Source organism: Caretta caretta, chromosome 16 (genome assembly GCF_965140235.1).
Source record: "Caretta caretta isolate rCarCar2 chromosome 16, rCarCar1.hap1, whole genome shotgun sequence".
NCBI lineage: Eukaryota > Metazoa > Chordata > Testudines > Cheloniidae > Caretta > Caretta caretta.
In genome coordinates this window covers 6,404,654-6,432,374 of record NC_134221.1, presented here as the reverse complement: position 1 = coordinate 6,432,374, position 27,721 = coordinate 6,404,654, and the positions used below count along the sequence as shown (strand labels likewise).

General features: G+C 44.9%; 1 protein-coding gene across 1 annotated transcript; it reads left to right on the top strand.

The window, feature by feature from the left end:
• The first annotated feature begins 7,787 nt into the window (after nucleotides 1-7,787).
• On the top strand, nucleotides 7,788-22,070 carry LOC125623572 (ficolin-2-like). Its single transcript, XM_075120591.1, has 10 exons — nucleotides 7,788-7,881; nucleotides 9,521-9,634; nucleotides 10,541-10,594; nucleotides 10,857-10,892; nucleotides 11,804-11,848; nucleotides 12,733-12,768; nucleotides 13,601-13,728; nucleotides 14,730-14,859; nucleotides 15,450-15,584; nucleotides 21,459-22,070. The coding sequence occupies exons 1-10, from the start codon at nucleotides 7,800-7,802 to the stop codon at nucleotides 21,704-21,706; spliced, it is 1,008 nt and encodes a 335-aa protein (XP_074976692.1). The 5' UTR covers nucleotides 7,788-7,799; the 3' UTR covers nucleotides 21,707-22,070.
• The last annotated feature ends 5,651 nt before the right edge of the window (nucleotides 22,071-27,721 follow it).

Genomic DNA, 27,721 nt, shown 5'->3' with positions numbered 1-27,721 from the left:
TTGCACAATCTAGCACCTGGTTAAAGAATTCAACTTTGAATTGTTGTTTGGGGTCTCTTATGAGATTATCCCGTGCTTTGTAACCAAAATATCTTCTTCTTCGGTGACTCTTGTATTCTTGAATGGGTGGGAAAATAGCTTCAGTGTGAAGTTCCTCTGCCAACTTCTGTGCACTCTTTTGAAATCCCTCATCTGACCGGTAAGACTGTAGGTATGAGTTTGCTTTGTCCAGACGTTCCATTGCTCCAGATATATCAACATCAACACCTTGGAGTCTCTTGCTTACAATATTTATTTCAAACAGTCTGTCATGCCACAACACTAAGCCACACAGAAATTTGCAGTTATGTATGTTTCTGGTGATTCCATTTCCCTCTGCCACTGTTCTCCCATGAACAGTACCTGTCATAGCATAATTCTCCATAATGGCAACTATGGCATCATCTATCTTCCCAATTTGGTGTTTGATGGGCTTTATCACTTCCACTCGACTTTCCCATCATGTGGCATTCAGTGGTTTCAGTGTCAAAGAGGATGTTCCCAGATGTTGCTTCAAAATTTGCCATTGATGAGTTGATGCAGAGAAAAATACATGATGCTTTGAATTACATTAAAAAATTCATCAGCCTCACTAGAAGCTGATGCTGCATCGCTGACCACCAAGTTCAATGAATGAGAACTGCATGGGACAAAAAAAGTTCGAGGGTTTAACTTGTATCCATGTCTGCACTCCTCTGTTCTTTCCTCTCATGTTGGCACCATTATCGTAGCCCTGACCTCTCATGTCAGCTATAGCAATTCCTGTATCTTCCAGCTTTTTAAGAAGCACATTTGTCATATCAGCTCCTATAGTATCATCAATGTCAATACATTCAAAAAAATGCTCTCTGACAGTCACCATTGCAGGGACATTTTCACTAGGTTCTGTTGTTGTTACAAAATGCACCATTAAAGTCATTTGTTCCGTATGGCTGATGTCAGGTGTGCCGTCCAGAATAACAGAGTAATATCTTGCTGACTTCAGATCTGCCACAATCTTCTGTTTGACTTTTGTTGCCAGTAACTGTATGATCTCATTTTGAATTGTTTTCCCAGTAGTAGTGTGTGTACATTTCTTGGGTGGTGATTCTTCCAAGATGCTCCTGGAGTACAGCATCAAACTCAGCCATCAGCTCCACAATTTTAAGGAAGTTTCCGTTGTTTGGCACATACAGCTGATCTGAAGTGCCACGCAGTGCTAGGTTTTGGATAGCAAGCATTCTCACAATGGCAATGAGACTTTTCAGAACATTTTGTCAGTAAAGAAACTCTGATGCAATCTTCTCTTGATGCTGATCATCTATAGTGGCCTTTAACCTTAGTCTCATCTCATGCTCTCTGGTGATTTGCTACCTTCTCATGGCATGCCAGATTTCTAGCCAGATTTTTCCAGTCCTTTGTTCCTGTAGAATCCAATGTGGCTGGAACATTAGACTGGAAGAGTTTGCAACAAAAACAGTATGCAGTACTCTGGGTTTTTGAGTACATAAGCCATGGCCTCTCCACTTTGTCACCATTGGGGATTTCACGCCAGTAATGTGTTGGATGGAAACTTCTATTTTCATTGTCTTTCGGGAACATGAAGTTTTTCACTTGCTGTGGCCCATGCACTACAAGGAAGTCCCTCAGGCTACTGCTCAAGTGGGTCCACAGTCCTAGGTCATCTAGACTTAAGGAACTAAACTCAGCAACAGCTGTTTCTTGCGCCTCCACCACACTCTTCTCTGATCTACAGTTTTATTCAGGAATGTGCATGGTTACATGCATTTGAGATGGAGATACGGATGCTGCAGTAGCTGTCAGGTCACCTGCACTTTGACTAACTGGAAGATCAGGCATCTCCTCACCACTCACATCCTCACTGGGGCCGGAAGGCTCACCGTGACCATTTGTGTCTATGTCTCTTAGGAGAGCTCCTTCCTGCTTAGATAGAAAAGCTTCCTTTGCTTTCTTTCTTTTTCTGAATGCTTGCCCCAGAGGGGCGTTTTCTTTCACTCATGACTGCTGTTCTAGGTCAGCTATAGTGGCTTTCAACACTTAGTTGAAGGGGACAAATAAGCAGGCTGGTAGGAGGGCCTGAGTGAGGGAAGATATCAGTGTCTTAAGGGCCTAACTGGATCCTACTACTTCAGTTGACTGCCTGTTCTCCTCAAGTGGGTTCAGGGAAGCAGCAGGACACAGGAAGCTCCCTGAGAAGCTGGGGTTAATCAGTCCAGGCTCCTGGGGGTGCTAGAGAGGGACATAAGAGGCTCCTCCTCTTCTCTCTCCCTTTAGCTCCTGCTGCTTTCTGTTATTCCCTCTCCCCTTTTCTCCTGCCTGCCTGTTCTGTCTCTTGTGCCCTCCTCCCTCCAGCACAGCGCTCCCCCATCTCTGTGCATCTAGAGCAGAGAGAATACATATGCACCAGCAGCAGACACCATTTTCTACACTCTGGGTCCTAGTGGCGCCCCCAGCCCCCCACCCCCGCCCCCACACACAGTCTGGCACCTGAGACAGCCGCCTCAGTTTGCCTCATGGTAAGGCCAGCCCTGGTCCAGACCCTACAGCAGTACCGTTAGCACACTGGTTTGATAAATTCTCATTTTAGTACCCCACCTAATGCTTTTAATCAGTCCATAATTCCATCAGTTTCTGTGTAGCACTTGCAGCAAAGGCGCATCTCCTTTTCACCTCATAGAATCATAGAAACAGAAGATTGGGGTTGGAAGTAATTGAGATCCACTGCTGCAGAGGACCTTGAAAGGAGAAAAACCTAAGACCTTAACTATGAGTAGGTCAATTATGAAGCAGGCCAGAGGAGTCTTCCTGTTAAAATAGGTTTGAAGGTCCCAAGTGACAAAAGGCACTTTCAAGATTCAGTTTTATCACGGGAGCAATTGCGTAGCTTATACAGCTTGGTCCTTGCCAGGACAATGAATGTGATAAGCCAGGTGGACAGTTTCATTTTTTTCTACAAACCTCCATTTTTCATCTTCATTTTACAGCAGCGGTCACCAACGGGTAGAGCGTGATAGACAGGTCGATCATGGAGCCTCTGACAGTCGATCTCAGGCTCCCTAACGTTGCCAACCCTCCTGCAGTCAAACTGGGAGATCAGCCACTAACAGTCCAGTGGCACAGCGGGGCTGAGGCAGGTTTCCATGTTCGGCCACGGCTCCTGGGGGGTAGGGGAAGGGGGTCTCCATGCGCTGCCCTCGCCTGCAGGCACCGCCCCTGCAGCTCCCATTGTCTGGGAATGCGGAACCATGGCCAAAGGGAGCTGCGGGGGTGGTGCCTGAGGATGGGGGCAGGGCTCTGAGCCACCTGCCCTTCTTCCCCCCCCACAGGAGCCACATCCGGACACGCTGGTGGCTTCTGGGAGTGGCGTGGGGCCAGGGCAGGCAGGGAACCTCCCTTAGCCCCACTGCACACGGCTGCCCAGGAGCTTCCTGAGGTAAGCGAGGTTAGGGAGCTCTGCGTGCTGCCCCCTCCGTGCGCCGCTCCCAGAAGCGGCCAGCATGTCCCTGTGGCCCCTGGTGGGGGGGAGGTTCCGTGCATTACCCCTGCCTGCAGACACCACCCCCACAGCTCCCATTGGCTGCAATTTCTGGACAATGGAAGCTGCGCAACTGCATTCCGGCAGCGGGTGGAGACCCTGGGGCCACAGGGACATGCTGGCCACTTCCGGGAGCGGCACAGGGCCAGGGCAGGCAGGGACTGTGTCCTCCCCTCCCATCCACACTGGCCAGAGGATATGCATCTGCTGTGTCACCTTCATGGTGGAAGAGTAGGTGGACTCTTAAAGGTCTCTGGGGCACTGCACTTCCCTGGTGTACATGGAGTTCCCACCAGGGCTGGGCTCCATGCTGCCCTCAAAGCAGGGCACTGCCTGTACAGGAGAACTGAGCTCATAGACTCAAAGCAACAAATATCACAGGTCTGATTTTTTTTTCTGTGATCAGGAGAAAAAGGTGATCCTGGGAGAACTGGATTGAAAGTTGAGAGTCCCTGGATAAGTGTGTGAATAACTGGGGACCACAAACCACTCACCTATTGATATCATGCCAAGGCAAGTGTAAATGTTTAAAGGGAAAATGCTTGAAGCTGCATTTTTTGTGCAGTGGGCTATGCTGTTTATCCAGGTCTCATACTTTCTATTTTCCACAGTGCTTCCAGCATGTTAAAAACAACACTCCCCAAAAGTTTCAGAGTAGCAGCCGTGTTAGTCTGTATCCGCAAAAAGAAAATGAGGACTTGTGGCACCTTAGAGACTAACAAATTTATTTGAGCATAAGCTTTCATGAGCTACAGCTCACTTCATCGGCGTGTCTCTCTAATTTTACACTATTCATTTGCCTGGCACTTTTTTAAAGTAGCAAATCAGCCTGAGGCATCATAACATGTAGGAGGTCATGCGGGGCAGTATCAAAAGCCTAACTAAAGTCAAGATATACCACATCTAACAGTTCCCCCTTATCCTCAAGGCTTGTTACCCTGTCAAGGAAAGCTATTAAGTTGGCATGACATGATTTGTTCTTGACAAATCCATGCTGACTGTTACTTATCACCTTATTATCTCCTCTGTGTTCGCAAATTGATTGTTTAAATATTTGCTCCGTTATCTTTTTGGGAACTGAAGTTAAACTGAATGGTCTGTAATTCCTGGGTTGGCCTTATTTCCCGTTTTATAGATGGACATCTAAGTCAGTTTTGCCTTTCGGGATCACTACTGAGTTACAGAGTCTTGTTTTCAGCATCCTGCCAAACAGTCTCTCTGCAGGTGACAGCCCATGTTTCATTGGTGCTGCTTTATAGTTCAGTATAGTCAAATATGGATCTGTACCCGTGGCAGTGGCCTTTTCCAAAAGCCATTTAACAATTTTCACATCATTCTCTACAAGACTGTTGAATTGAGGATACCTGGGACTCAACGTTCCATTCTTAACCCCATACTCTCTTGCCAATTATTTAAATTCATTTCCATTATCAGAACATTATCAGAGATGAGAACTGCCCCCTGGTCCCCATCCAACTGTGACCTCAGATCAGAAGTGGTGACCCGCTGAATTTAAGCATGTTAGTCAGCAGAGGAAAACAAAAACTAATCAGGATTCCCTCAGTAATGGCAAGTGGGACGATCACGGTTTAACACCAGGATCCTCACTGAAGCCAAAGAGAATAACAATCCACCATCAAAACATAGCTTTTACCAGCATAGGTAAATAAATCCATGCCAATTTCATACCATGCTCCTAACTCAACATTGTGTAGAAACATAGGATCTTTTTTCTGTTTAGTTGGTATTTTTGACATGTTTCACACGTTTTAGCAGTTTTCTCTATCATTGTTCATTTGTGGCCAATACAGTCTCTCTCTGCTCTGTATTTACATTTTGCCATACCCAGCACCCTTCCTGTATACTAGTCAGCATGTCAGCTTGTGACATCTACTCTCCTACTTCCTCTAAGCCTCATGCCATCTATAACAGACAGTTCTGCTTTAAACTGTAAATAGGGACATGGTATGGAATGTCCTGGCCACCCTGTACTAATAGCCTTAATACCCTCTGTAAAGTACCATCATTAGCTGTAGCCTCAGCAAATTCTTTCCACTTCCTGTCTGAGGCTGGACAATTCTTTTTTGATCTGTCTGACATGCACTATGTCTGACTCCACCCCTGTTTCTATTACAGTTTTATCAAATGTTCTGGACAATGTGTCCCTTAAGTCCTCACCCACGTGCACTCTTTGAATCAGCCCAAGGGCTGGGTATGTTTTTAAATCCAATGTACGTGCTTTATTCCTTTTCACGATCTCAAAATCCAACAATTCTGTTTGATCTTTTACTGTCACTGCTAGTACACATGTACCTGTAGTAGGAAGGAGTTCCCCCATTATAAGCTTTCAGTTTGACCAGTTTGCTCACCATGTTCCCTGAGTTTTTTCCAACCTTTTGACACTAATACCTGAAACAACATTTACCTGACATCAGTGCACAATTTGTAGGTTATAAGAGTCCCATTAGTGTCTAAGGAAATTGTCCATTCGCTTCTTCCTTCCTCTTCAGATACAGCTCCTAGATAGAACTCCTGAGCTGTTGTCTGTGCTCCCTGCCTGGATCACTTGCGTTAGCACACAGGCTTCACTTCCTCTTCTGCAGTTGCTGAACCTGGTTGCAGACGTTGGCACAATGATTGTATTTCTTACAAATATTGCAGCACTTACCAAAAGCTGGGCATCGTTGAGGTCATTTTTTGTCCACATCTTGAGCAATCTTTGAAGTTTTTACAAACTCTTGTGCTTTGCATTTTCCATGCATCTCTGTTGTTTGTTTTGTACTGACTGCTTGCTGGTTTTTTGTCTCTCATGTCACTCTATCCAGTGTGGCAGTCTGTTCTGTTTTCCTTCTATTATTTTTATGCTGTTGAATGATTTCTGCTGCCTGACACAGTCTTAACGGCTTTATCCAACGTGAGATCCATATCGTCCAATCGTCTCTTTTGCAGCTTTGGATCTCTGATTCCAATTACAAACCACAATACCAGAGTGGGAAGTGTCATCCCGCTTCCCCAGTGCAAAGAGAGGAAATATCTGTTGCACACAGCCAGAACAGCAGCTGCCTTCTTGCTGTACAGACTGGAACCATGCAAACACACGTGCACATAAAGAAATGAACCTCAGCAGTGATCTGCCATCTGGAGCGTCTGCCATGCAGCAGTCACTGAAAAATCACATGGACATGTAGAAAAATGCAGCAGTAGTATATCAGCAGATATGGCCTGAGCATGCATCATTATTATTTATTAGTTCTATGACACAGGAACACATAACACTGCAAAAATGGGGATAATAATTATTTCCCCCCATCCTTCATTCGTCTTGGCTGCTTAGATCGTAAGGTCTTTGGGGCAGAGATGGCTGGAAGTTGAAGCTAGACACATTCAGACTGGAAATAAAGTGTAAATATTTAACGGTGAGTGTGATTAACCACTGGAGCTATTTCCCAAGGGTTGTGCTAGATTCTCCATTACTGACCATTTTAAAATGAAGACTGGGTGTTTTTCTAAAAGCTCTGCCCTAGGAATTATTTTGGGGAAGTTCTGTGGCCTGCATTATACAGGAGGTCAGACGAGATGATCACGATGGTCACTTCTGGTCTTGGAACCAATCCCTCTATTACTGGCTCCTACTGCGAGTTTGCACAGCACTCAGCACAGGGGGGTCCAATCTGACACGAGGCCTCCTGTGGCTACTGTCACACACATAATAGTAATAGAGCAGTTGGTGAGTAAATCCACCCAATCCTGCTCTCCTTGTTCTCCCAAAGGTTCCCACTGAAGCCAACAGGGGGCTTCGACAGGATGGAGAAAGTCAGTTTGGGCTCATTATTTGGCACCCTATTTTACTATTTCAGAAGACACATAAACAGGAATCAACTTTGTGAGGAAAGATTCAGACTGGCTCCGTTCAGTAATCGTCATTGCACGATACTGCATTTGCTGTGCGGGGGAAGCAACGGCTGCTAGTCCAGTATTAAACGTCTCCTATCAGGCCATTTAATCAGCTCCAGTTGTGACCACTGCAGCAAAAAAATCTCAGTGGAAACTGCTGGAATGTGGAGAGTGGGAAGGAGGCACTGAGATATCGGAGGCAGAGAGCTTTATTTGCTCTAGGCTCTATCGTTATTGCATATAAAAGGCTTAAAGGGACTGAAATACTAAAGGAGAGGAGAAGGTGGTGAGAAGACAAGTGGAGCTGTCCTTGCAGAGACCAGCACCAGCCATGGGGAGAGCTGCTCAGAAAACTCTCCTCTCTTTACTCTGTCTAGCAGCAACGGTTTGTCAGGCTCAGGACACCTGCCCAGGTGAGTGAAAGACAATCCTGTTCCCAACAGTGTTTCATACTGTGGCTCTTGCCAACCTGGACCCTGGAGAACTGGGAACTGTTCAGGAATGTTTGTTGTCCTACACGTCTATAAAGTGCTTTGTCTGCTCAGGGTGCTTTTAAAATGATAAAAAGAACAGCTTCTTTGTACAAAATTCCTTTGTAGAAATTAATCAATATTCTAGAAGTGCACAACACAGACGAGAGGTGTTCAGAAAATAGGACAGTGTTTGCAAACCATGTTGTGAAAATGTTGTCTCTTGTCTCCTTTGAGATTCTTCAAAATTTGACTTGACCTCTTCTCCCTCATGCTCATTCACTATCTTCTAACCTCCCTATGTTGCTGCTGGAATTTCTCTGTCTAAAGCTCCCTTCTCCTTTGGATATTGGGGCCAAAGCCTTTCTAATCTGGTGACTGACTAACCCACACAGGCAGATGAGCTAAATTCTGGAAAATAAAATCTCAATCTTCAAAGCTCAGAGTGAGCCTATGATTTCAGATCCCTCTGCTTTATAAAATTCACCTTTACCAAATTAAGATGATTATTTGTAAAATCGCAACTGTTGTGTATCTATCACCGCAAATCCACTGTACAACTCTTTCCATGTCAACACATTCATTTCTGTGCTTTGGGTTGAGAATCCAGCAGCATTTGAAGGTTTATTTTAGTTCATCATGAAATCCTGTGATCCTTATGCAAGATTTAGTCAAATTTGTGGAGACCTCATTCAGGCAAATGGTCTCTTTGAAGGAAATGGGTGGTTTGCTAAACAAGGATTGAATACAGGCTTTGCTACCTTATGCATAAATTAATGTATTATTTCAGAGCAGTACTGCCTTCACGTTTCATCTCCTTACGTTCATGATGATTTTGAAAATCAGTTGTCCAAATGTTCCAGATTAGGAGGTAGAGTTCCTCTATCACAGGTAATATTAACCATGTCCACAATTTGTTTACCTCAAAAATTTCCACATCAATAGAGCTCAATGGAGTTGACAAGTATGTCCCTATTTTTCTCCACTGATGTCCCTGTAAATAATTTTAAATCTCACAATATGTATAATATAGAGAGGGGACTGTTAGGTTAAAAAACATATTTAGTTCTTTAAAATGTATTACCTGAGCTTGTGAGAACAACTGTTTTTTAAATTATGTTACTTTTGCACAATTTCTTCACTGAACGGCAGCTATTTGTTTCTCCTCTGCATTTCATTCCACTTTTGTTTCTCTGTAGTTAATTTCGTTAAAAGATTCTCATGAACTGACACAATGCTGCACTGTTCAGGTTGGAAACACTGCAGAGGGATGTGCACATCAAAATTAAGTCTGAAGTGATTTCTTTTAATACAAATATTAAATAACTTCTTTTTAACTTTTGTTTCCACTATAACTTAAAACAAAGGCTAATAATAATAACCCCCAACTTTTAATGTTAGGGCATTGTCTCTGAAATGCATAAAACTGAAGAAAATGTTGGATTTATCACTAAGAGAGAAAAGAAAACCAAGGAACTATCTAAGCTGTCATTTGCTGGGTTTATCCCCCTGGATTTCTGCAGAATGTTTCAGATCCTGAGAAGCTAACAATCATTGATTATGGGTTCATTTCTTTCCCCAGCGGTGAGCTTAGAGGGTTTCAACAGTACCAAGAAACTCTCCATTCTCCAAGGCTGCCCTGGAATTCCAGGTGTTACAGGTCCCAAAGGAGACCCAGGAAATGCAGGAACGAGCGGTATGTTTCTGGGCACTGAGTAAGGCATGACTGGTGCTGATGTAAATGGGAATTACTTCTGTAATATGCTCAGACTTTGGAGATTCCCCTCAACCCTGATATGAGGAAACTCACATGGCATAGAATCACATAATATCAGGGTTGGAAGGGACCTCAGGAGATCATCTAGTCCAACCCCGTACTCAAAGCAGGTCCAATCCCCAATTTTTGCCCCAGATCCCTAAATGGCCCCCTCAAGGATTGACCTCACAACCCTGGGTTTAGCAGGCCAATGCTCAAACCACTGAGCTATCCCTCCCCTCTATCTCCCATATCCTGTGGCAAGGGATTGGAGCTTCAGAATAACCAAGCTCTAAAATATTGTCCATTCCCTTTTGGGGTGTCAGATTGGCAACCAAGTCTTCTGGTTCTTTCTCCATCTCTGTCACTGGCTCACTGGCTCACCTTAGTCAAGTCACTCTCTTTGAGCTTCATTTTTCTCCTCTATATAATGGCGATAATGGTCCTTTACCTCCCAGAGGTTATCTGAGGCACATTTCATTGATCTGTGAAAAGCGCTCTGAGAAGTTTGGATGAGAGGGGCTAGAGAAGAGGAAATCATGATTATTGTCATGAGCTGTGACATTTTTAATGGTAGCATGTATAAAATGGTTCTTTATCAGCTTTGGCTCTCACCTAACAGCAAGATGTGCTTGTCCCTTTGACTTCAATGGGCCTCCATGTGAGAGTCCATTCTAGGGGATCATGATGTGAGATCAGGGACTCAACGAGCCAGATGCAGATACAGGCTTTGAATTTCGACACAGATGAGTTCTTGTAATTCCAGATTGGGGTGGTGGGTGGGGATTATATACTCAGTATTTACGCTACCTTGGAAAATATTCAGTCAGTTTTCTGTGTTTGCAGGAGAACGGGGACCTCCGGGGATCCCCGGAAAGGAGGGGAAAACTGGCCCAAAAGGTAAAGTAACAAAGGGCAGAGAACTGTGTTTTCCTATAGGTGACCTAAGAACAGGAAATAAGTTTTTAATCAAATATCAATTAGAGCTAGTTATAAAATACCAATTCCTATAATATCTGGGCTCCAAAACCACCACAACTTCCCTTCACTCTATATTTGACAATAAAGGGTTTATTATTGTAACAGAACTTCAGTTCTGATAGAGTGTCAAGATCTCGCTATCTCTGATCAGTCTTTACTTACTTATTTTTTGTTCAATCAGGAAAAAGAGGTCCTGCTGGCCACCCTGGAATGAAAGGTGAGAGACCTCAGATGATTCTTCTCACTGCAGAGCAGGGCAGTTGATGGTGCTATTCACGGTGATAGAAGAATTGGGACCAACAATCCCTCCGCCCCGTTTCATTATAAAATTTTTCCTTCCAGCTTCTTGCCAAACAAAAAAGTTGAAATGAAATTGGTTCTGGTTAAACAAGAATGTCCCCTTTTTGATTAATAGCCAAATGACAAAATACGGTGTTGTTCTGAAATGAAGAGTGAGAACATTTCAAAATTGTGAATAAAATATTTGCTGGAAAAATTTCACCCAACTCTAAGTATAATGTCTGATATGTCATGAGGTCCAATGCAGTCACAGGAAATAGATCTCAACTGCAGTGTAGACAAAGCCTAAGTCTATTTCATTTCAGCCAATGCAGAAGACAAGATAAATGCAGTTCTGCCAACCCCAGATCTTTGAAAAACTTAAGTTAGGTTCATCAAAAATTAGGAGACGGGTTTTAGAATCATGAGATTATGTAAAAATAATAGATCTGGTGTTCTTTTTATTTGCCTTCTGCTTTTTGAGTGTTTAGGGGGCACTGGGGGTCACATTTTGAAGCTTTCACTGTAGCTTTGTAGGCTAGAAACTTACTTTTTCTTTAAGACCGAAGGCTGAAATCATGTCACATCCACTGGACCCGAGGAGCTGGGGCTTTAAGGAAAACAATAATTATCATGAGACTCATGACCAAATCCTGAGAGTTGGCAACATACATCACTTAAGTCCCACAAAATGCCAACTTTAACAGATTGTGCGGAGTGTAGCTGATACATAGGCCTTGAACTAGCCCCTCCACACAATGAAACCCAAGCGATTGCTGTAGTGAGATGGTGAATTACGGAGCTGAACTTAAGGTAAAACAAGGATTTTATTCTGGGTTCTTTTTTTAGGAGTAAAAGGAGACCCGGGAGCTACAGGAGTCCCTGGAACATTTGGTGAGACCCTCTGCACTCTCCTTTATACTGAACACATCATTTCAGTTCCATTTTTGCAGCACTAAAAATTAAGAGGCTGAAGAAGCTTGTTTCTTGAATAGTTACCATGTCCACAATATCAAGCTCACTGATCCTCCTGTAATATTAGGGCTCTATAAAAAGAGAAATAGCTGTGCCTATAAAAACAGGTGGCCATCCATGTGTTGTAACATCCGGAACAACAGTAGCCAGATGACCTTTGGTATGAGAGAGAACAGCTGAAATGTAAGTGAAATCTGTAGATCTGGAGGTGTATCCTAGAGGTTACTTTCTCCTACCCCTCCTTATATTTCCCACATACCAGGAGTGGGGAGTATGAATCACAAGAAATGGATCCTATTTACATGTCTAGTTAAAGGAACGACCCTTTTTCTACTAGTACTTTATTTAACTGTTATTCTCCCATTGTCACTTGGAATTTTTTTTTAAAAAAAATATTGAGTCAAGTTCACAGCAAGCGTAAGCACATGCAACTCCCCTGACTTTGTGGGCATTGCTCCTATGAACTGACCAGCAATTAACTTAGTCTATTAAGGACCAATTCTTAACCCTGCAAGTATGAGCTTCATGAGAAGGTTATAAAATAGCATTAGCTACCTAATGAGAGCTGTCTTGATGGTTAAGGCTGGAAGGCTCAGATCAGAGATGTGTGTGAATCCATTAGCACTTGGATTTTCAAAATTAAAAACCTGTCTAGTGCATTTTCAAGATAACGAGTACTTTGCTAACCCAGCTGTCACTGTTGGCCAATTACATAGTTTAAAATACAGTAGAACATTTTCTGGTTCCATTTCACTTTCTATTGCGTTTATTTCCATTTCACTTTCTATTGTGTTTATTTTCAGTGGAGGAAGACCTGGAAGACAGAAAGTGTAAGAAAGGTGAGTTTCTTATGATCACTAAATGTCATCTCATTCCATCTAGAGACCCAAACATCAAAACCCATTAGAGATAGACAAATTGCAAAAAAATACGTCTGTGATTTACCCCATTTGCTGTTCTCAAACTATCAGCAAAGAGACTTTGATCTTTTAAAATGAAGGTGTTTTCTGTTAGCATTTGACCAGTGACTCTTTTCTAGAAATATATTTCAGCCAATGGGTTCGCTTGCAAACTGTTTGATGTGACTATTCCTGTGAGTATGTGATATTTTTTTGGGGTGAATGCTCATCCAAGTCACACGATAACCCAAAGCCTTTCTCACTCACAGAGAGATTTCAAAATGCTGCATGGGGACTTGCAACACAAATCTTTGTGCATGTTTCAATTTCCATGAGTTTTTAAGATGCTTTGAGCCAATCCCTCCTGTTCAGGTTGAGCTGTTCTCACACAGAACAGATGGGGTTAGGCAGGTGGTTACAGCCTTTCCTCTTGCAAACAAAGTTAATACAAACCAGACTGGCACACTGGAGTCTAAATCATTTGTTTTGCTAACTACAGAGAGCATGAAAAGCCTCGCTAGGTACATATGATGCTGCTGTGGTAGGTTTCCAAAGATAGAACACAAAGGGAACACAAACTATTTAAAGGGATACTACCCAATTCCCAAACACTACAGTGGGGAGGAGAGAAGATGGTGGCTCAAAGAATATTTTCTAGTTACCTGATTCTGCAATTGATCTGGCCCTCAGTGCAACATATAGCAACCTATGAATCCCTTCTCCAAGGAGAGTTATACAACTAATTTAAATATTTCAATTTCTCTTTCAACAGGAGCAAAGAACTGCAAGGAGCTGTTAGCTAGAGGGATCCGCATGAGTGGCTGGTACACCATCTACCCACATGACTGTAAAGCCATGACCGTGCTGTGTGACATGGACACAGATGGCGGAGGATGGATTGTAAGAACAGAGCGTAATGAAGCTCATTGGATATATTTTCTTGAACAACAAACAGTTTACTGTCCCAAGAATGGGAAGTGGCCCTTAGCCAGTGGGTTACAGCTAGGAGAAAAGCATGAGGACAGAAGCTCTGAAGCTGTTAGCTCCCCATAGTTAGCTGAAATAAAAACACAGACACTTCATGAACCCTTCTAATCCTCTCTAGTCCTTGGTTGTGGAGATAACTTGGTTGTGATCACAATCGGTTCCATGGAGGGAACCCGGAGCTTTAGAGTCTAAAAGACCCCATCTGAGGGGACATTTGTCACTGCTCTGACACAGGTTTCCCTTTTCCTGGCTATTCTCTGCCTGGCTCTCAGAGCCTCCTCAATAGCTGCCCAGACTCCGGAAACAGAATTTGTTCTTCCTTCCCCTTCTAGTGCATCCGCTGCTCTCTTGCTCCAGCAACCTATGAGTACGAGTGCAGAGAGCGTTCTAGGGAGCTGAGCATGCAAGGGGTTTGAACCACATCACATTTAAACCTTCTAATTTATAATTACACTTATTTATATCCCAGTCGTGCCTAGAGAATCCGATGAAGATCAGGGTCCCATTGCGCTGAGTGCTGAACACACATAATGAGAGACAGCCCCTGTCCTTTGCAGCTCACAGTCTCCACAGACAATGCAGACAAAGGGCCGGACAGAAAGCAGAGGTGCTGTGACTGTCTGAAGTGGCACAACTGGGTATAGATCTCAGGCCTCCTGATTGCCAGTCCAGTGCTATAGATTTCGGACCATGTGATCCTTTAACCTAGTGCTGTTGCTACCAAGATTTAATAGGATCCTCTGAGACAAGCCTCCCTCTGCAATAGTCACCTGAGCTGAAATAGACCTGACCACCAATGATTTACAGTGATCTCATCCAATGATTTACAGTCTCAGAGTTTCTGGTCTTCTGCTCTATGTAGGATGGAAAACAATGTGGGATTTCCCAACTAAGAACCTCCTGTTTCCCTGCAGGTGTTCCAGAGACGGGTGGATGGCTCTGTGGATTTTTACCGTGACTGGTATTCATACAAAAGAGGTTTTGGCAGCCGGCTGTCAGAATTCTGGCTGGGGAACGAAAATATCCATCTGTTATCATTCCTTGGTAAAGACATCACTGATGCATTTTTTTCCTTACAACAAGCTTCTCCACCACGTTTTATTCCCACACTTTAGCCATGGATACAGGGTATAGAGGTAACACTTCTACTGCAAACACCCCTTCCTGTACCTTACAGGCCAGGCCTGCCACACAAAGCTATTGAAACCAGTAATGCTGTTGTAGATGGGCTGGATCCAGTCATGATTCCTGGAGCAGCATTTTGTCCTCGGGTGGTTCGCCCACAGTACAGCAATAAGGGATACTACACCCTGGATGAGGTCATCGATTCTGAACTACCTTCGCAAAGCATAACATAGAGCAGGTTTTTAATAGCGAGGTCATGTTGGTGGATGGAAATCAAATTCATAAAGGTCGATACGAATATATTTGGCTTGATGCAAGAATCAGTGGGTGAAATTCTGTGATGTGTGTGATGCAGGCAATTCAAACTAGATGATCATACTGGTCCCAACATAATGGAGCCTGATTTGAGCGTAGAGTCTTTTGAGGGTTCTGCAATAAAAACATTCAATAACAGTAATAAACACTAATGGAAGGTGCTGAACATTTTGCTTTCAAATTGTTTTCTAAAGTTCCCAACGAGCTTCGCATCGATCTCAGAGATTTTGACAACAACTATGAATTTGCTACATTCTCATCGTTCAGAGTTTCAGGGGAGACTGAGAAATACACGCTGATCATTGGACCCTTTGTGAATGGCACTGCAGGTAGGTTCTGAGCTCATCCTTTATGGCAGATGGAAAAATGGAAAGCAAAAGTGATGCAGAATAGTCAATGGCAGAAGCAAAAGGCAAGGTAATCTGTGTTGGTGATGTCTGTCAGGAAACATCAGTTATTCTCCTGCTGAACTATTAGAGGAGAAACACACGGTCTAGTGACAACAGAACATATAGTATCATAGGGATATCCTGCCGAGTGAGGGATTGAACGCAGAATAACAAGCAGAGGTAGGCACAGCTACTGCTGTGTTGCTTTCCTGAATTAGATCTTAATGCCCCATAGAAATATCTGAATTAAACTAAGTAGGCACACCAGGATTGGTACAAGTCACTGGGTGGGTAGATAAGCCCCATTTCAGGCAAACTATTCATCCAGACTCACGGATACCAGAGACAGGAATATTCTGTGGCATGCAGAGTCTGCTACACACCACTGCAGGATTGCTCAGGCACACCCACAAGCCCCCTAGGGAGAAGGGCTTTTAAGTAGGTTTAAAAGGGGCAGGGGACAAAAGCCAACAGCTAAGCATAAAAAAGGGCCACCTTAACAGAGGGCTAGATTTTTTTCAGGAGGGGGTATGTAGGGTCAGAGGAGGAAGAAGAGGGTAACCAGTAGAGGAAGATATTCAACATCTCAGATACCTATATGTAAATACCAGGCAGATGGGGAATAAACTGGAAGGATTAGTATAACTGTAAATTTACTTCTTAAGTTGCATCACAGAAACTTGGTGGGATGAGTCTCATTACTGGAATATTGGTATAGTGGGATATAGCTTGTTTAGGAGGGACAGGCAAGGTAAAGAGGGAGAAGGTGTTGAATTATACAGCAAGAATATGTACACTTGTTCTCTGCTGCAGGAGTAGATGAGAGGCAGACCAACTGATAGTCTCTGGGTAAAGAAAAAAAGGATAATAAATAGAAGTGACCTCTTGGTATGGGTGTACTACAGTAATGGGGGACTTTAACTTCACAGACGTTTGTTGGAAAAGTAATAAAGAAAAACACACAACTTCTTACAATACATTCCAAGAATGGAATGTATTGCGGACACCGTTTTGTGGAGGAAGTAACCGGGGGGGACCACCCATCTTAGACTTAATTCTGATGAACAGGAAGGAAATGGTAGTGAATCTGAAGGTGGAAGACAATTTGGGTGAAAGTGTTCATGAAATCACAGATGTCTTTATTCTAAGGAAAGGAAGGAGTGGAAACATGGACAAAGTGTGAAGGAGAAGTACAAAAGAGTAGCATACCCATGTAAGGACAACATCAAAAAGATTAAGGCACAAAATAAGTTACACCTAGGAAGGAACAGAAAAAGCCATAAGAAGAGGTTCTTAACATATATTAGCAGCAAGAGAAAGATGAAAGAACGTGTAGTTCCTTACTTAGCAGGAATGGAGAGCTAATAACTGAGGACATCAAGAAGGCGGAGGTGTTTCATGACTAGTGTGTTTCAATCTTCACTAAAAAGGGTATTGGTGATGGTACTTAACACACTATTAACAACAAGGGGGAAGGAATGCAAGCCCAAATATGGGGGAAAGGTTAAACAATATTTAGATAAGTTAGATGTATTCAAGTCAGGAGGGCCTGGTGAAAATCATCCTAAAAAGCTAAAAGACTAAAAGAGCTAGCTGAAACAATCTCAGAACCATGAATAATTTTCTGGAGAACTCCTGGAGGATGGGTGAGGTCCCAGAGCACTGGAGAAGGGCAAACATAGCACCTATCTTTAAAAGGAGGAACAAACAGGACCCCGGGAACTGTAGGCCAGTCAGCCTAACTTTGATACCTGGAAAGACACTCACTCAAATTATTAAACAATCAATTTGTAAACATCTAGAGGACAATCGGATTAATTAGCAATAATCAGCATGGATTTCTCATGAACAAATCATGTCAAACCAACCTAATTTCCTTCTTTGACAGGGTTATTGGCTTAATGGATAAGGGGAAATCAGTAGACATGATATATTTTGATTTTAGTAAGATTTCTGACAAAATCCCAAGTGGCATTCTCAAAATGCAAACGAGGGAAATGCAGTCTGGATGAAATTACCATAAAGTGGGTGCATAACTGGTTGAAAGACTGTACTTAAAGAGTAGTTATCAATGGTTTGCTGTCAAACTGGGAGGTTCTAATGGGGTTTTGCAGGGGTCAGTCCTGGGTCTGGTAGAAGTCAATATTTTCCTTAATGAGTTGGATAACTGAGTGGAGAATATGCTTATAAAATCTGCAGATGGCACCAAGCTGGGAGGGGTTGCAAGCACATTGGAGGACAGAATTAGAATGCAAAATGACCTTGGCAAATTGAAGAATTGGTCTGAATTCAACAAGATGAAATTCAGTAAAGACAAGTGAATCACTTTTCACTTAGGAAGGACAAATCAAATGCACAACAATGTGATGCAGTTGCACAAAAAGCTAATACCATTTTGGGGTGTATTTACAAGAGTGTGGCATGTAAGAAACAGTAGGTAATTGTCCGGCTCTCCTCAGCACTGGTGAGGCCTCAGCCAGAGAACAGTGTCCAATTCTGGGCACCTCACTTTAGGAAAGATGTGGACAAACTGAAGAGAGTTCAGAGGAGGGCAACAAGAATGATAAAAGGTTTAGAAAACCTGACCTATGAGGAAAAGTTAAAAAACTGGTGATGTGTAGTCTTGAGAAAACAAGACTGCAGGGGAGAATCTGGTAACAGCCTTTTAATATGTTAAGAGCTGTTATAAAGAGGACTGTGATCAATTGTTCTCTATGTCCACTGAAGGTAGGACAAGTAGTGACTGGCTTAATCTGTGATACGGAGATCTAGGTTAGATATTAGAAATAAATTTCTAAGTATAAGGGTAGTTAAGCTCTGGAATAGGCTTCCATCAGAGGTTGTGAAATCCGCATCACTGGAAGTTTTAAAGAACAGGTTGGGCAAACACCTGTCAGGGATGGTCTAGATTTACTTGGTGCTGCCTCAGCCTAGGGGGTTGCACTAGATGACTTCTCAAGGTCCCTTCCAGCCTGACATTTCTATGATTCTGTGAATCTATGATCCTGAATCCTCAGCAGCCTCCCGGCTAAGCTATTAGTGTTAGGAGCACATTGGGCTCACATTATACCATCACAATGGTGTAAACTGATTTCAGGACACCCCAGGACTGAGCACATTGACTGCAATGAGTTATTCCGGACTTATAGTGGTGTAACTGAACTCAGACTATCATTTTTTGGCATCCTTTCATCTATGACAGACAGTGGCAATTGAAGCGTATGATGTAGTTGGTTTGCAGTGTCTCCTGTGACTGAATGCTCCAATCCAAGATTTGCATGATCTTTGGCAGTTGCTGCAAATATATCTATCTTGGTTGGGAGCTGTTTGCTTCCTGTGGGCTCTTTTCTCTTCAAGCTGTAGGAGCCAGTTCTGTCACGAACTTTGATACTCTGATGGAGCTGATGGCACCACTTGTTACGATCACTTGCCAATATTTCCCATTGGTCAGGATCAATTCTTTCATCTCTTGCTTGCCTTTGTCTTTATAGTGAAGCTTGGGACGTCCTGTTTTTCTTGTTCCCTTGGGTATGCGTCCGTCTTCCAACCTACTAAGATGGCCCAGCCAATGCAGTCATCTTTGCTTGAGCAGGGCTGTCACACTTGGTAAATTTGCCTTTCAAATTTGCCCACCACACATGAGAGTGCTGAGGATGAAGGATTGGCACACTAGCATATAGAATCATAGAATCGTAGAATATCAGGGTTGGATGGGACCTCAGGTGGTCATCTAGTCCAACCCCCTGCTCAAAGCAGGACCAACACCCAATTAAATCATCCCAGCCAGGGCTTTGTCAAGCCTGACCTTAAAAACCTCTAAGGAAGGAGATTCTACCACCTCCCTAGGTAACGCATTCCAGTGTTTCACCACCATCCTAGTGAAAAAGTTTTTCCTAATATCCTACCTAAACCTCCCCCACTGCAACTTGAGACCATTACTCCTTGTCCTGTCATCTTCTACCACTGAGAATAGTCTAGAACCATCCTCTTTGGTACCACCTCTCAGGTAGTTGAAAGCCGCTATCAAATCCCCCCTCATTCTTCTCTTCTGCAGACTAAACAATCCCAGCCTCTCCTCAGCCTCTCCTCATAAGTCATATGTTCCAGACCCCTAATCATTTTTGTTGCCCTCCGCTGGACTCTCCCCAATTTTTCCACATCCTTCTTGTAGTGTGGGGCCCAAAACTGGACACAGTACTCCAGATGAGGCCTCACCAATGTCGAATAGAGGGGAACGATCACGTCCATCGGTCTGCTGGCTATGCCCCTACTTATACATCCCAAAATGCCATTGGCCTTCTTGGCAACAAGGGCACACTGTTGACTCATACCCAGCTTCTCGTCCACTGTCACCCCTAGGTCCTTTTCCGCAGAACTGCTGCCGAGCCATTCGGTTCCTAGTCTGTAGCGGTGCATTGGATTCTTCCGTCCTAAGTGCAGGACCCTGCACTTATCCTTATTGAACCTCATCAGATTTCTTTTGGCCCAATCCTCCAATTTGTCTAGGTCCCTCTGGATCCTATCCCTGCCCTCCAGCGTATCTACCACTCCTCCCAGGTTAGTATCATCCACAAATTTGCTGAGAGTGCAATCCACACCATCCTCCAGATCATTTATGAAGATATTGAACAAAACCGGCCCCAGGACCAACCCTTGGGGCACTCCACTTGATACCGGCTGCCATCTAGACATGGAGCCATTGATCACTACCCGTTGAGCCCGACAATCTAGCCAGCTTTCTACCCACCTTATAGTCCATTCATCCAGCCCATACTTCTTTAACTTGCTGACAAGAATACTGTGGGAGACCGTGTCAAAAGCTTTGCTAAAGTCAAGAAACAATACATCCACTGCTTTCCCTTCATCCACAGAACCAGTAATCTCATCATAGAAGGTGATTAGATTAGTCAGGCATGACCTTCCCTTGGTGAATCCATGCTGACTGTTCCTGATCACTTTCCTCTCGTGTAAGTGCTTCAGGATTGATTTCTTGAGGACCTGCTCCATGATTTTTCCGGGGACTGAGGTGAGACTGACTGGCCTGTAGTTCCCAGGATCCTCCTTCTTCCCTTTTTTAAAGATGGGCACTACATTAGCCTTTTTCCAGTCGTCCAGGACTTCACCCGATCGCCATGAGTTCTCAAAGATATTGATCTTGATGGTCAGCTTTGAGTTGTTCCATGTTCTTTTAGATAGTCTGCTAAAGGTGGTGGCAGCCTTTCCAATGCGAACATTTAGTTCTTCATCCAGTGAGAGGTTGGTGGTCACTGTAGAACCTAAATAGCTGAACCTTTTGGACTACTTCTAGCTGGTTTGCATTTAAGGTGATTGAAGGATCTTGTGGAACCCTCTGTTCTAATACAACTGTTTTCTTGATGCTGATGGTGAGAGCAAATGACTGACAGGTACTTGAAAGGTGGTCCATGAGTTCTTGTAATAGATCTTCATCATGGGCTATGAGGGCAGCATAATCAGCTAAAAGAAGTTCCCTGAACAGCATCTTTTTGTCTTTGGTCTTTGAGTTAAGTCATGACAGGTTGAAGAGTTTCCTATCCGATCCTGTGTGGAGATACACTCCGAATATGGCCTGGTGAAAAATGTTCCGTACTGGAAATAGAAATGCAATCTCTCTCCTGACCCCAGGGAGATTTCTGCTGCCTTGGAAGGGAGAAATTTAGTAACCCCACTGCAGAACTGCCAGGCTGGGCTGTGGGAACTGAACTGTAAAAATGTAAAAAACAAACAAGAAGAGACTATCTCACCCACCTTGTCTCTGTAAAAACATGTAATAAATAAACCCAATTGTTTCCGCAGGGGATTCTTTAATGGAGCACAACGGCATGATGTTTTCAACTCATGACAATGACAACGACTGGTCTGTAGGTAACTGCGCACTAGCCTTTAAAGGGGCCTGGTGGTACAAGGACTGTCATGCATCCAACCTGAACGGATTATACCTGAAAGGAGCCCATGAAAGCTATGCTAATGGAGTGAACTGGATGTCATCCAAAGGGGACAGGTACTCCTACAGGACGGCAGAGATGAAAATCAGGCCCATGTAGCCAATCAGGGAGACACCCATAATAATTATACTGAGCTCTTATATAGCAGTTATAGGCCTGTCATAATAAACATTAATCTGAAGATGACACTAAAGATCTTTTCTTTATGCACCAGCCACAAGGGGGCAGACATCATCATAGACACTTACCCAGTGCAGTGCACTAGGACTAGAGCAGGTAAAAAAAGATTAAAATAGCTTTGTGGGGGGGAAATTGAATTTTTCAGTTGTTTTCATTTCAAAAGATTCTAAATTAACCCATTTTTGCTTTTGGCTTTTGTGCACTAAAAAAGTATGATTTTTTTCCTGCCACACAAAACATTACAACCACATCAGTGATATTTCATGAAAATTTTCATGTTTTTTCAAAGGCTGTTTGTCCACAGAAAAGCTCATAATTTGAGAAATGTCAGCCAGCTCTGTCTAGGTTATGTCTCCTCTCCTGCATGGCTCTGCTGTCTCTTGATTCCATTACCAGAAGCACCACCATAGCTCCTACCACTGCCATGCAATTCTTCCTGTGGTGTTCAGGACTCATTACCTTCAGATGCTGCGTCTGCCTCTGGAGAACCTTCCCCTCTGTCAATAAAGCAAGGACTGCTCAATGAGTTCCACGTCTCAGATTTGTTTGTACACACAAGACAGTTCAATAGCATTAAAGACCAAATGTGCCAGGCCCTGCGTTGTGAACATTGTAGGCAGAGCGTGCCCTGGGCAGAAGGGGACATTATTTGCCTGGCTACCCTGGGGAGTACAAGAGAGGGGAGCTACCTCTGCCAGCAGCGTTGCAGCTGCAGAAGGGTCATGTCGAAATAGAGTGAGGGTGGAAATAGAAGAGCACTGAGACGATCTCAGGCTAAACCTGCACTAGAAAGTCCCATCGCCCAGCCCATGGTGCCTTGTGAGGCAGAACAGGCCATAATCTCCCCTCTTTATGCTGGTATTATGCCCAGCGGAAGATTTAACAATTTAACAGCAAATGCTGACTGGACTCCTAGTCCCACCCCCTCCCCTCATCTCCCTCTCCATGTGCCAGGGGCAGAGGAAGAAAAAGAAGGGCCTCGGTGCAGGCTTTTATTGTGGACCCCATATGCCATCACAAGTCCCACATTCTCTCTTCCCTCACCCCCCCAATCCCTGCTTCTGCACCTCCTGCTCTGCTCCCCCGCCCATCCCAACGCCCCACCCAGGTCCATGCCCTGCACCAGAGCTGCTGCTGCTAGAGCCATCAGCACGGCTCCTGCCAAAGCCAGACCTGCTACCGCGGGAGTCAGCGCCGCAAACCACAGCTGCTGCTGCCAGCGGAGCTGGAGTCAGAGCCCTAGCAGGCAGCGGGGGGAGACAGGGGGGCCTCCAACCAAAATGGAGGCTCTGCCATTGCCAGTCCCACTCATCAGACTTCACGGCAGAGCCACCCTTTTGCAGTCCGTCCCCACCCCCGTGGGGCACATTCAAATGTGGGCCGTGGGGCTCAGAGCACGGCTCTTCCTCGGGGTTCCAGCAGGCCCCCAACAACAGCAGCGGCCTGCGCTGGGCAGACGTTGTACGGCCAAGCAGCCCTGAGCCTGCCCCAGCTATTCATCTGCCCCTGTCGTCTACCTTCTCCCGCTCGATTCCTGACCCCACCTTCACAAGCACCCGACGCAGTCACCATGGCAGGGGGCCCCTTGGCTGCCTCTGGGCTCCTGCCATTGCACGGGTTGCACGTGTCTAACCCCGTCCCTGGCCGTCAGCCCCAATTCTTATAGGGCTCCCAGGCACAGACGACTCCTGCTCCTCCCCCATAGTGGGGGGGGGCACAATCTAAAGGGGAGGGCACGTGACCGCCCCACGTATCTCCCAAGCCACCCTCCACTTTCCTATGCCCAGGCTTTCCCCACCCCATATTATCTCCGGGGCCTGGGGAGAGGCTCTGTCCTTCTCCCACGGTGCCCCCCCCGCCCAGGCATGATCAGTCACTGTCTCCGGCAGCTGGGCCGAGTGGAGAGCGGGATGGAGCCACGTCTCACGCCGGCTGGAACCGGCCGCTCCAGGTCTCTGTTCCACGCAGCACAGCGGCTGCCTGAGAGAGCTGGGCTGGGGAGCTGGCAGCAGCGGTGGGTTGCCCCCTGCCTGGGCCCTGCTGCCGGGGACAGGGGCCAAGCGTGCCGGCTGGGCAGGCGCAACAGGAGGACAGAGCCCCTCTCCCCGCCCCACAACTCAGCAGGCCAATCGGGGGAGGGGGGCACTTGGTCCCACATGAGCGCCCTACATATCGCCGCTGCTCCCAGGGGACCCATGGCCACCTGCCCTGCAATGCCTTTGAAACTCCACCGCGTTTGAGCCTGCCCAGCACTGGCTGCTGCTAGGAGACGTTTCCTTTCCCGTCCTGCAGGGGCCACAGCCTCTGGGCATGCACCAGTGCTGACCGAACGGCTGGTGGGATGTGTTGGGTCTGTAGCCTTCTCAAGCAGTGGGACACTGAGAGGTGTGTATCGGCCTGCTACAGCCTCTCCCCGGCCCCACTCTAGCTTTGCTGATCTCTGCTAGACTCTGCATGGAAAAATCCACATTTTTTTTTTAAGGATTCCCCCCAGAATGAAGGATAAATTAAGCAGCACAAAAAACACACTTCGTTTAGCCCTACACTGCCAGCTTAGTTACTCTCATACTGGGTGGTGTCTAAAAATGAACATCATAAATAAAAATACGGGTCTGATTTTAGTAGCTGATGATATTTCCAGAGAAACTTTGTTTGAAACTCGCACACCTGAAGACCAGATGCACGACAAACCAACTCAGCAAAAGCTCCCATAGATGATCTTAAAATCAGATAAAACCCACAGACCCTGTAGATCAGGGTTTCTGAGGTTCCCCAACATGCTTTAAAATCTCCACGGCCCACCTGTACCATAACAATTGCTTTTCTCCATATAAAATCTACTGCTGGCATTAAGGGGCAGGAAGCAGGGCAATTGCCCGGGGACCCACGCCACAAGGGGCACCGCAAAACTAAGTTGCTCAGGCTTCGGCTTCAGCCCCAGCTGCTGGAGCTCAGGGCCCCGGGCTGCAGTCCTCCATGGTGAGGCTTCAGCTTTCTGCCCTGGGCCTTAACGAGTCTAACGCCAGCCAGGCTTGGCGGACCCCCTGAAACCAGCTCGCAGCCTCCCCCCTGATTGAGATCCACTGCTGTAGATGACCTTGAAAGGAGAAAAACCTAAGACCTTACCTATGAGTAGGTCAATTATGAAACAGGCCAGAGGAGTCTTCCTGTGAAAATAGGTTTGAAGGTCCCAAGTGACAAAAGGCACTTTCAAGACTCAGTTTTATCACTGGAGCAATTGCGTAGCTTGTACAGCTTCGTCCTTGCCAGGACAATGAATGTGATAAGCCAGGTGGACAGTTTCATTTTTTTCTACAAACCTCCATTTTTCATCTTCATTTTACAGCAGTGGTCACCAACAGGTAGAGCATGATCGACAGTCGATCTCAGGCTCCCTAATGTTGCCAACCCTCCTGCGGCCAAACTGGGATATCGGCCACTAACAGTCCAGCGGCACAGCGGGGCTGAGGCAGGTTCCCTGCCTGCCCTGGCCCTGCGCCGCTCCCGGAAGTGGCCCTCATTTTCGGCCACAGCTCCTGGGGGATAGAGGTACCACCAACGATGCCTCTGGAATATCCTTTGCATCAAGTGGGAAGATCACGGCATTAACACCAGGATCCTCACTGAAGCCAAAGAAAATAACAATCCACCATCAAAACATAGCTTTTACCAGCATAGGTAAATAAATCCATGCCAATTTCATACCATGCTCTTAACTGTTCATTGTGTAAAAACATAGGATCTTTTTTCTGTTTAGTTGGTATTATTGACATCTTTAACACGTTTTAACAGTTTTCTCTATCATTGTTCATTTGTGCCAGTACAGTCTCTCTCTGCTCTTTATTTACATTTTGCCATACCCAAGTACCCTTCCTGTATACTAGTCAGCATGTCAGCTTGTAACATCTACTCTCCTACTTCCTCTAAGCCACATGCCATCAATAACAGATAGTTCTGCTTTAAACTGTAAATAGGGACATGGTATGGAATGTCCTGGCCACCCTGTAATAATAGCCTTAATACCCTCTGTAAAGTACCATCATTAGCTGTTGCCCGAGAAAATTCTTTCCACTTCCTGTCTGAGGCTGGACAATTCTTTTTTGATCCGTCTGACATGCACTATGTCTGACTCCACCCCTGTTTCTATTACAGTTTTATCAAATGTTCTGGACAACGTGTCCCTTGCTTCCTCTCCCACGTGCACTCTTTGTATCAGCCCTTGGGCATGTTTTTAAATCCAGTATAGGTGCTTTATTCCCTTTCACTATCTCAAAGTTTATCAGCTGTGTTTGATCTTTTATTGTCACTGGTAGTACACAAGTAGGAATGAGGTCGCCCATTATAAGCTTTCAGTTTAACCTGTTTGCTAGCCATGTTCTCTATTTTTTTTTCAAACTTTTAACACTAATATCTGAAAGAACATTTATCTGAGCATCAGTGCACAATTTGTAGGTTATAAGAATCCCATTAGTGTCTAAGGAAATTGTCCATTCGTTTCTTCCTTCCTTTCAGATATAGCTCCTAGATCAGGGATGAGCAAACTTTTTGGCCCAAGGGTCACATCTGGGTATGGAAATTTTATGGAGGGCCATGAATGCTCACAGTTCCTGGCTAATGGGAGCTCCAGGTGTGGCGCTTGGGAAAGGAGCAGTGTGCAGAGCACTCTGGCTGCCCCTGTCCATAGGAGCTGGAGTGCAGACATGCCTCTACTTCCGGGAGCTGCGCAGAGCCCCAGCACATGCAGAGCAGGGCAAACCCCAGACTCCGCTCCCCATTGGGAGCTGTAGGGCCAGATTAAAATGTCTAAAGGGCCGAATGCGGCCCCCAGGCCGTAGTTTGCCCAACCCTGTCCTACATGGATCTTCTGAGCTATTATCTGTGCTGTCTTCCTGGGTGACTGCATAAGCACACAGGCTTTGCTTCCTCTTCCGCAGTTGCTGAACCTGGTTGCAGACTTTGGCACAATGACTGTATTTCTTGCAAATATTGCAGCAATTACCAAAAGCTGGGCATTGTTGAGGTCATTTTTTGTCCACATCCTGAGCAATCTTTGAAGTTTTTACAAACTCTTGTGCTTTGCATTTTTCACGCATCTCTGTTGTTTGTTTTGTACTGACTGACTGCTTGCCAGTTTTTTGTCTCTCACGTCACTCTATCCAGTGTGGCAGTGTTCTGTTTTCCTTCTATTATTTTTATGCTGTTGAATGATTTCTGCTGCCTGACACAGTCTTACGGCTTTATTCATATCGTCCAATATTCTCTTTTGCAGCTTTGGATCTCTGATTCCAATTACAAACCACAATACCACAGTGGGAAGTGTCATCCTGCTTCCCCAGTGCAAAGAGAGGAAATATCTGTTGCACACAGCCAGAATAGCAGCTGCCTTCTTGCTGTATAGACTGGAATCATGCAAACACACGTGCACATAAAGAAATGAACCTTGGCAGTGATCTGCCATCTGGAGCATCTGCCGTGCAGCAGTCACTGAAAAATCACATGGACATGTAGGAAAATGCAGCAGTGGTATATCAGCAGATATGGCCTGGGCATGCATCATTATTATTTATTAGTTCTATGACACAGGCACACATAACACTGCAAAAATTGGGATAATAATTATTTCCCCCCATCACTCATTCGTCTTGGCTGCTTAGATCGTAAAGTCTTTGGGGCAGAGATGGCTGGAAGTTGAAGCTAGACACATTCAGACTGGAAATAAAGTGTAAATATTTAAAGGTGAGCGTGATTAACCACTGGAGCTATTTCCCAAGGGTTGTGCTAGATTCTCCATCACTGACCATTTTAAAATCAAGATTGGGTGTTCTTCTAAAAGCTCTGCCCTCGGAATTATTTTGGGGAAGTTCTGTGGCCTGCGTTATACAGGAGGTCAGACGAGATGATCACGATGGTCACTTCTGGTCTTGGAACCAATCC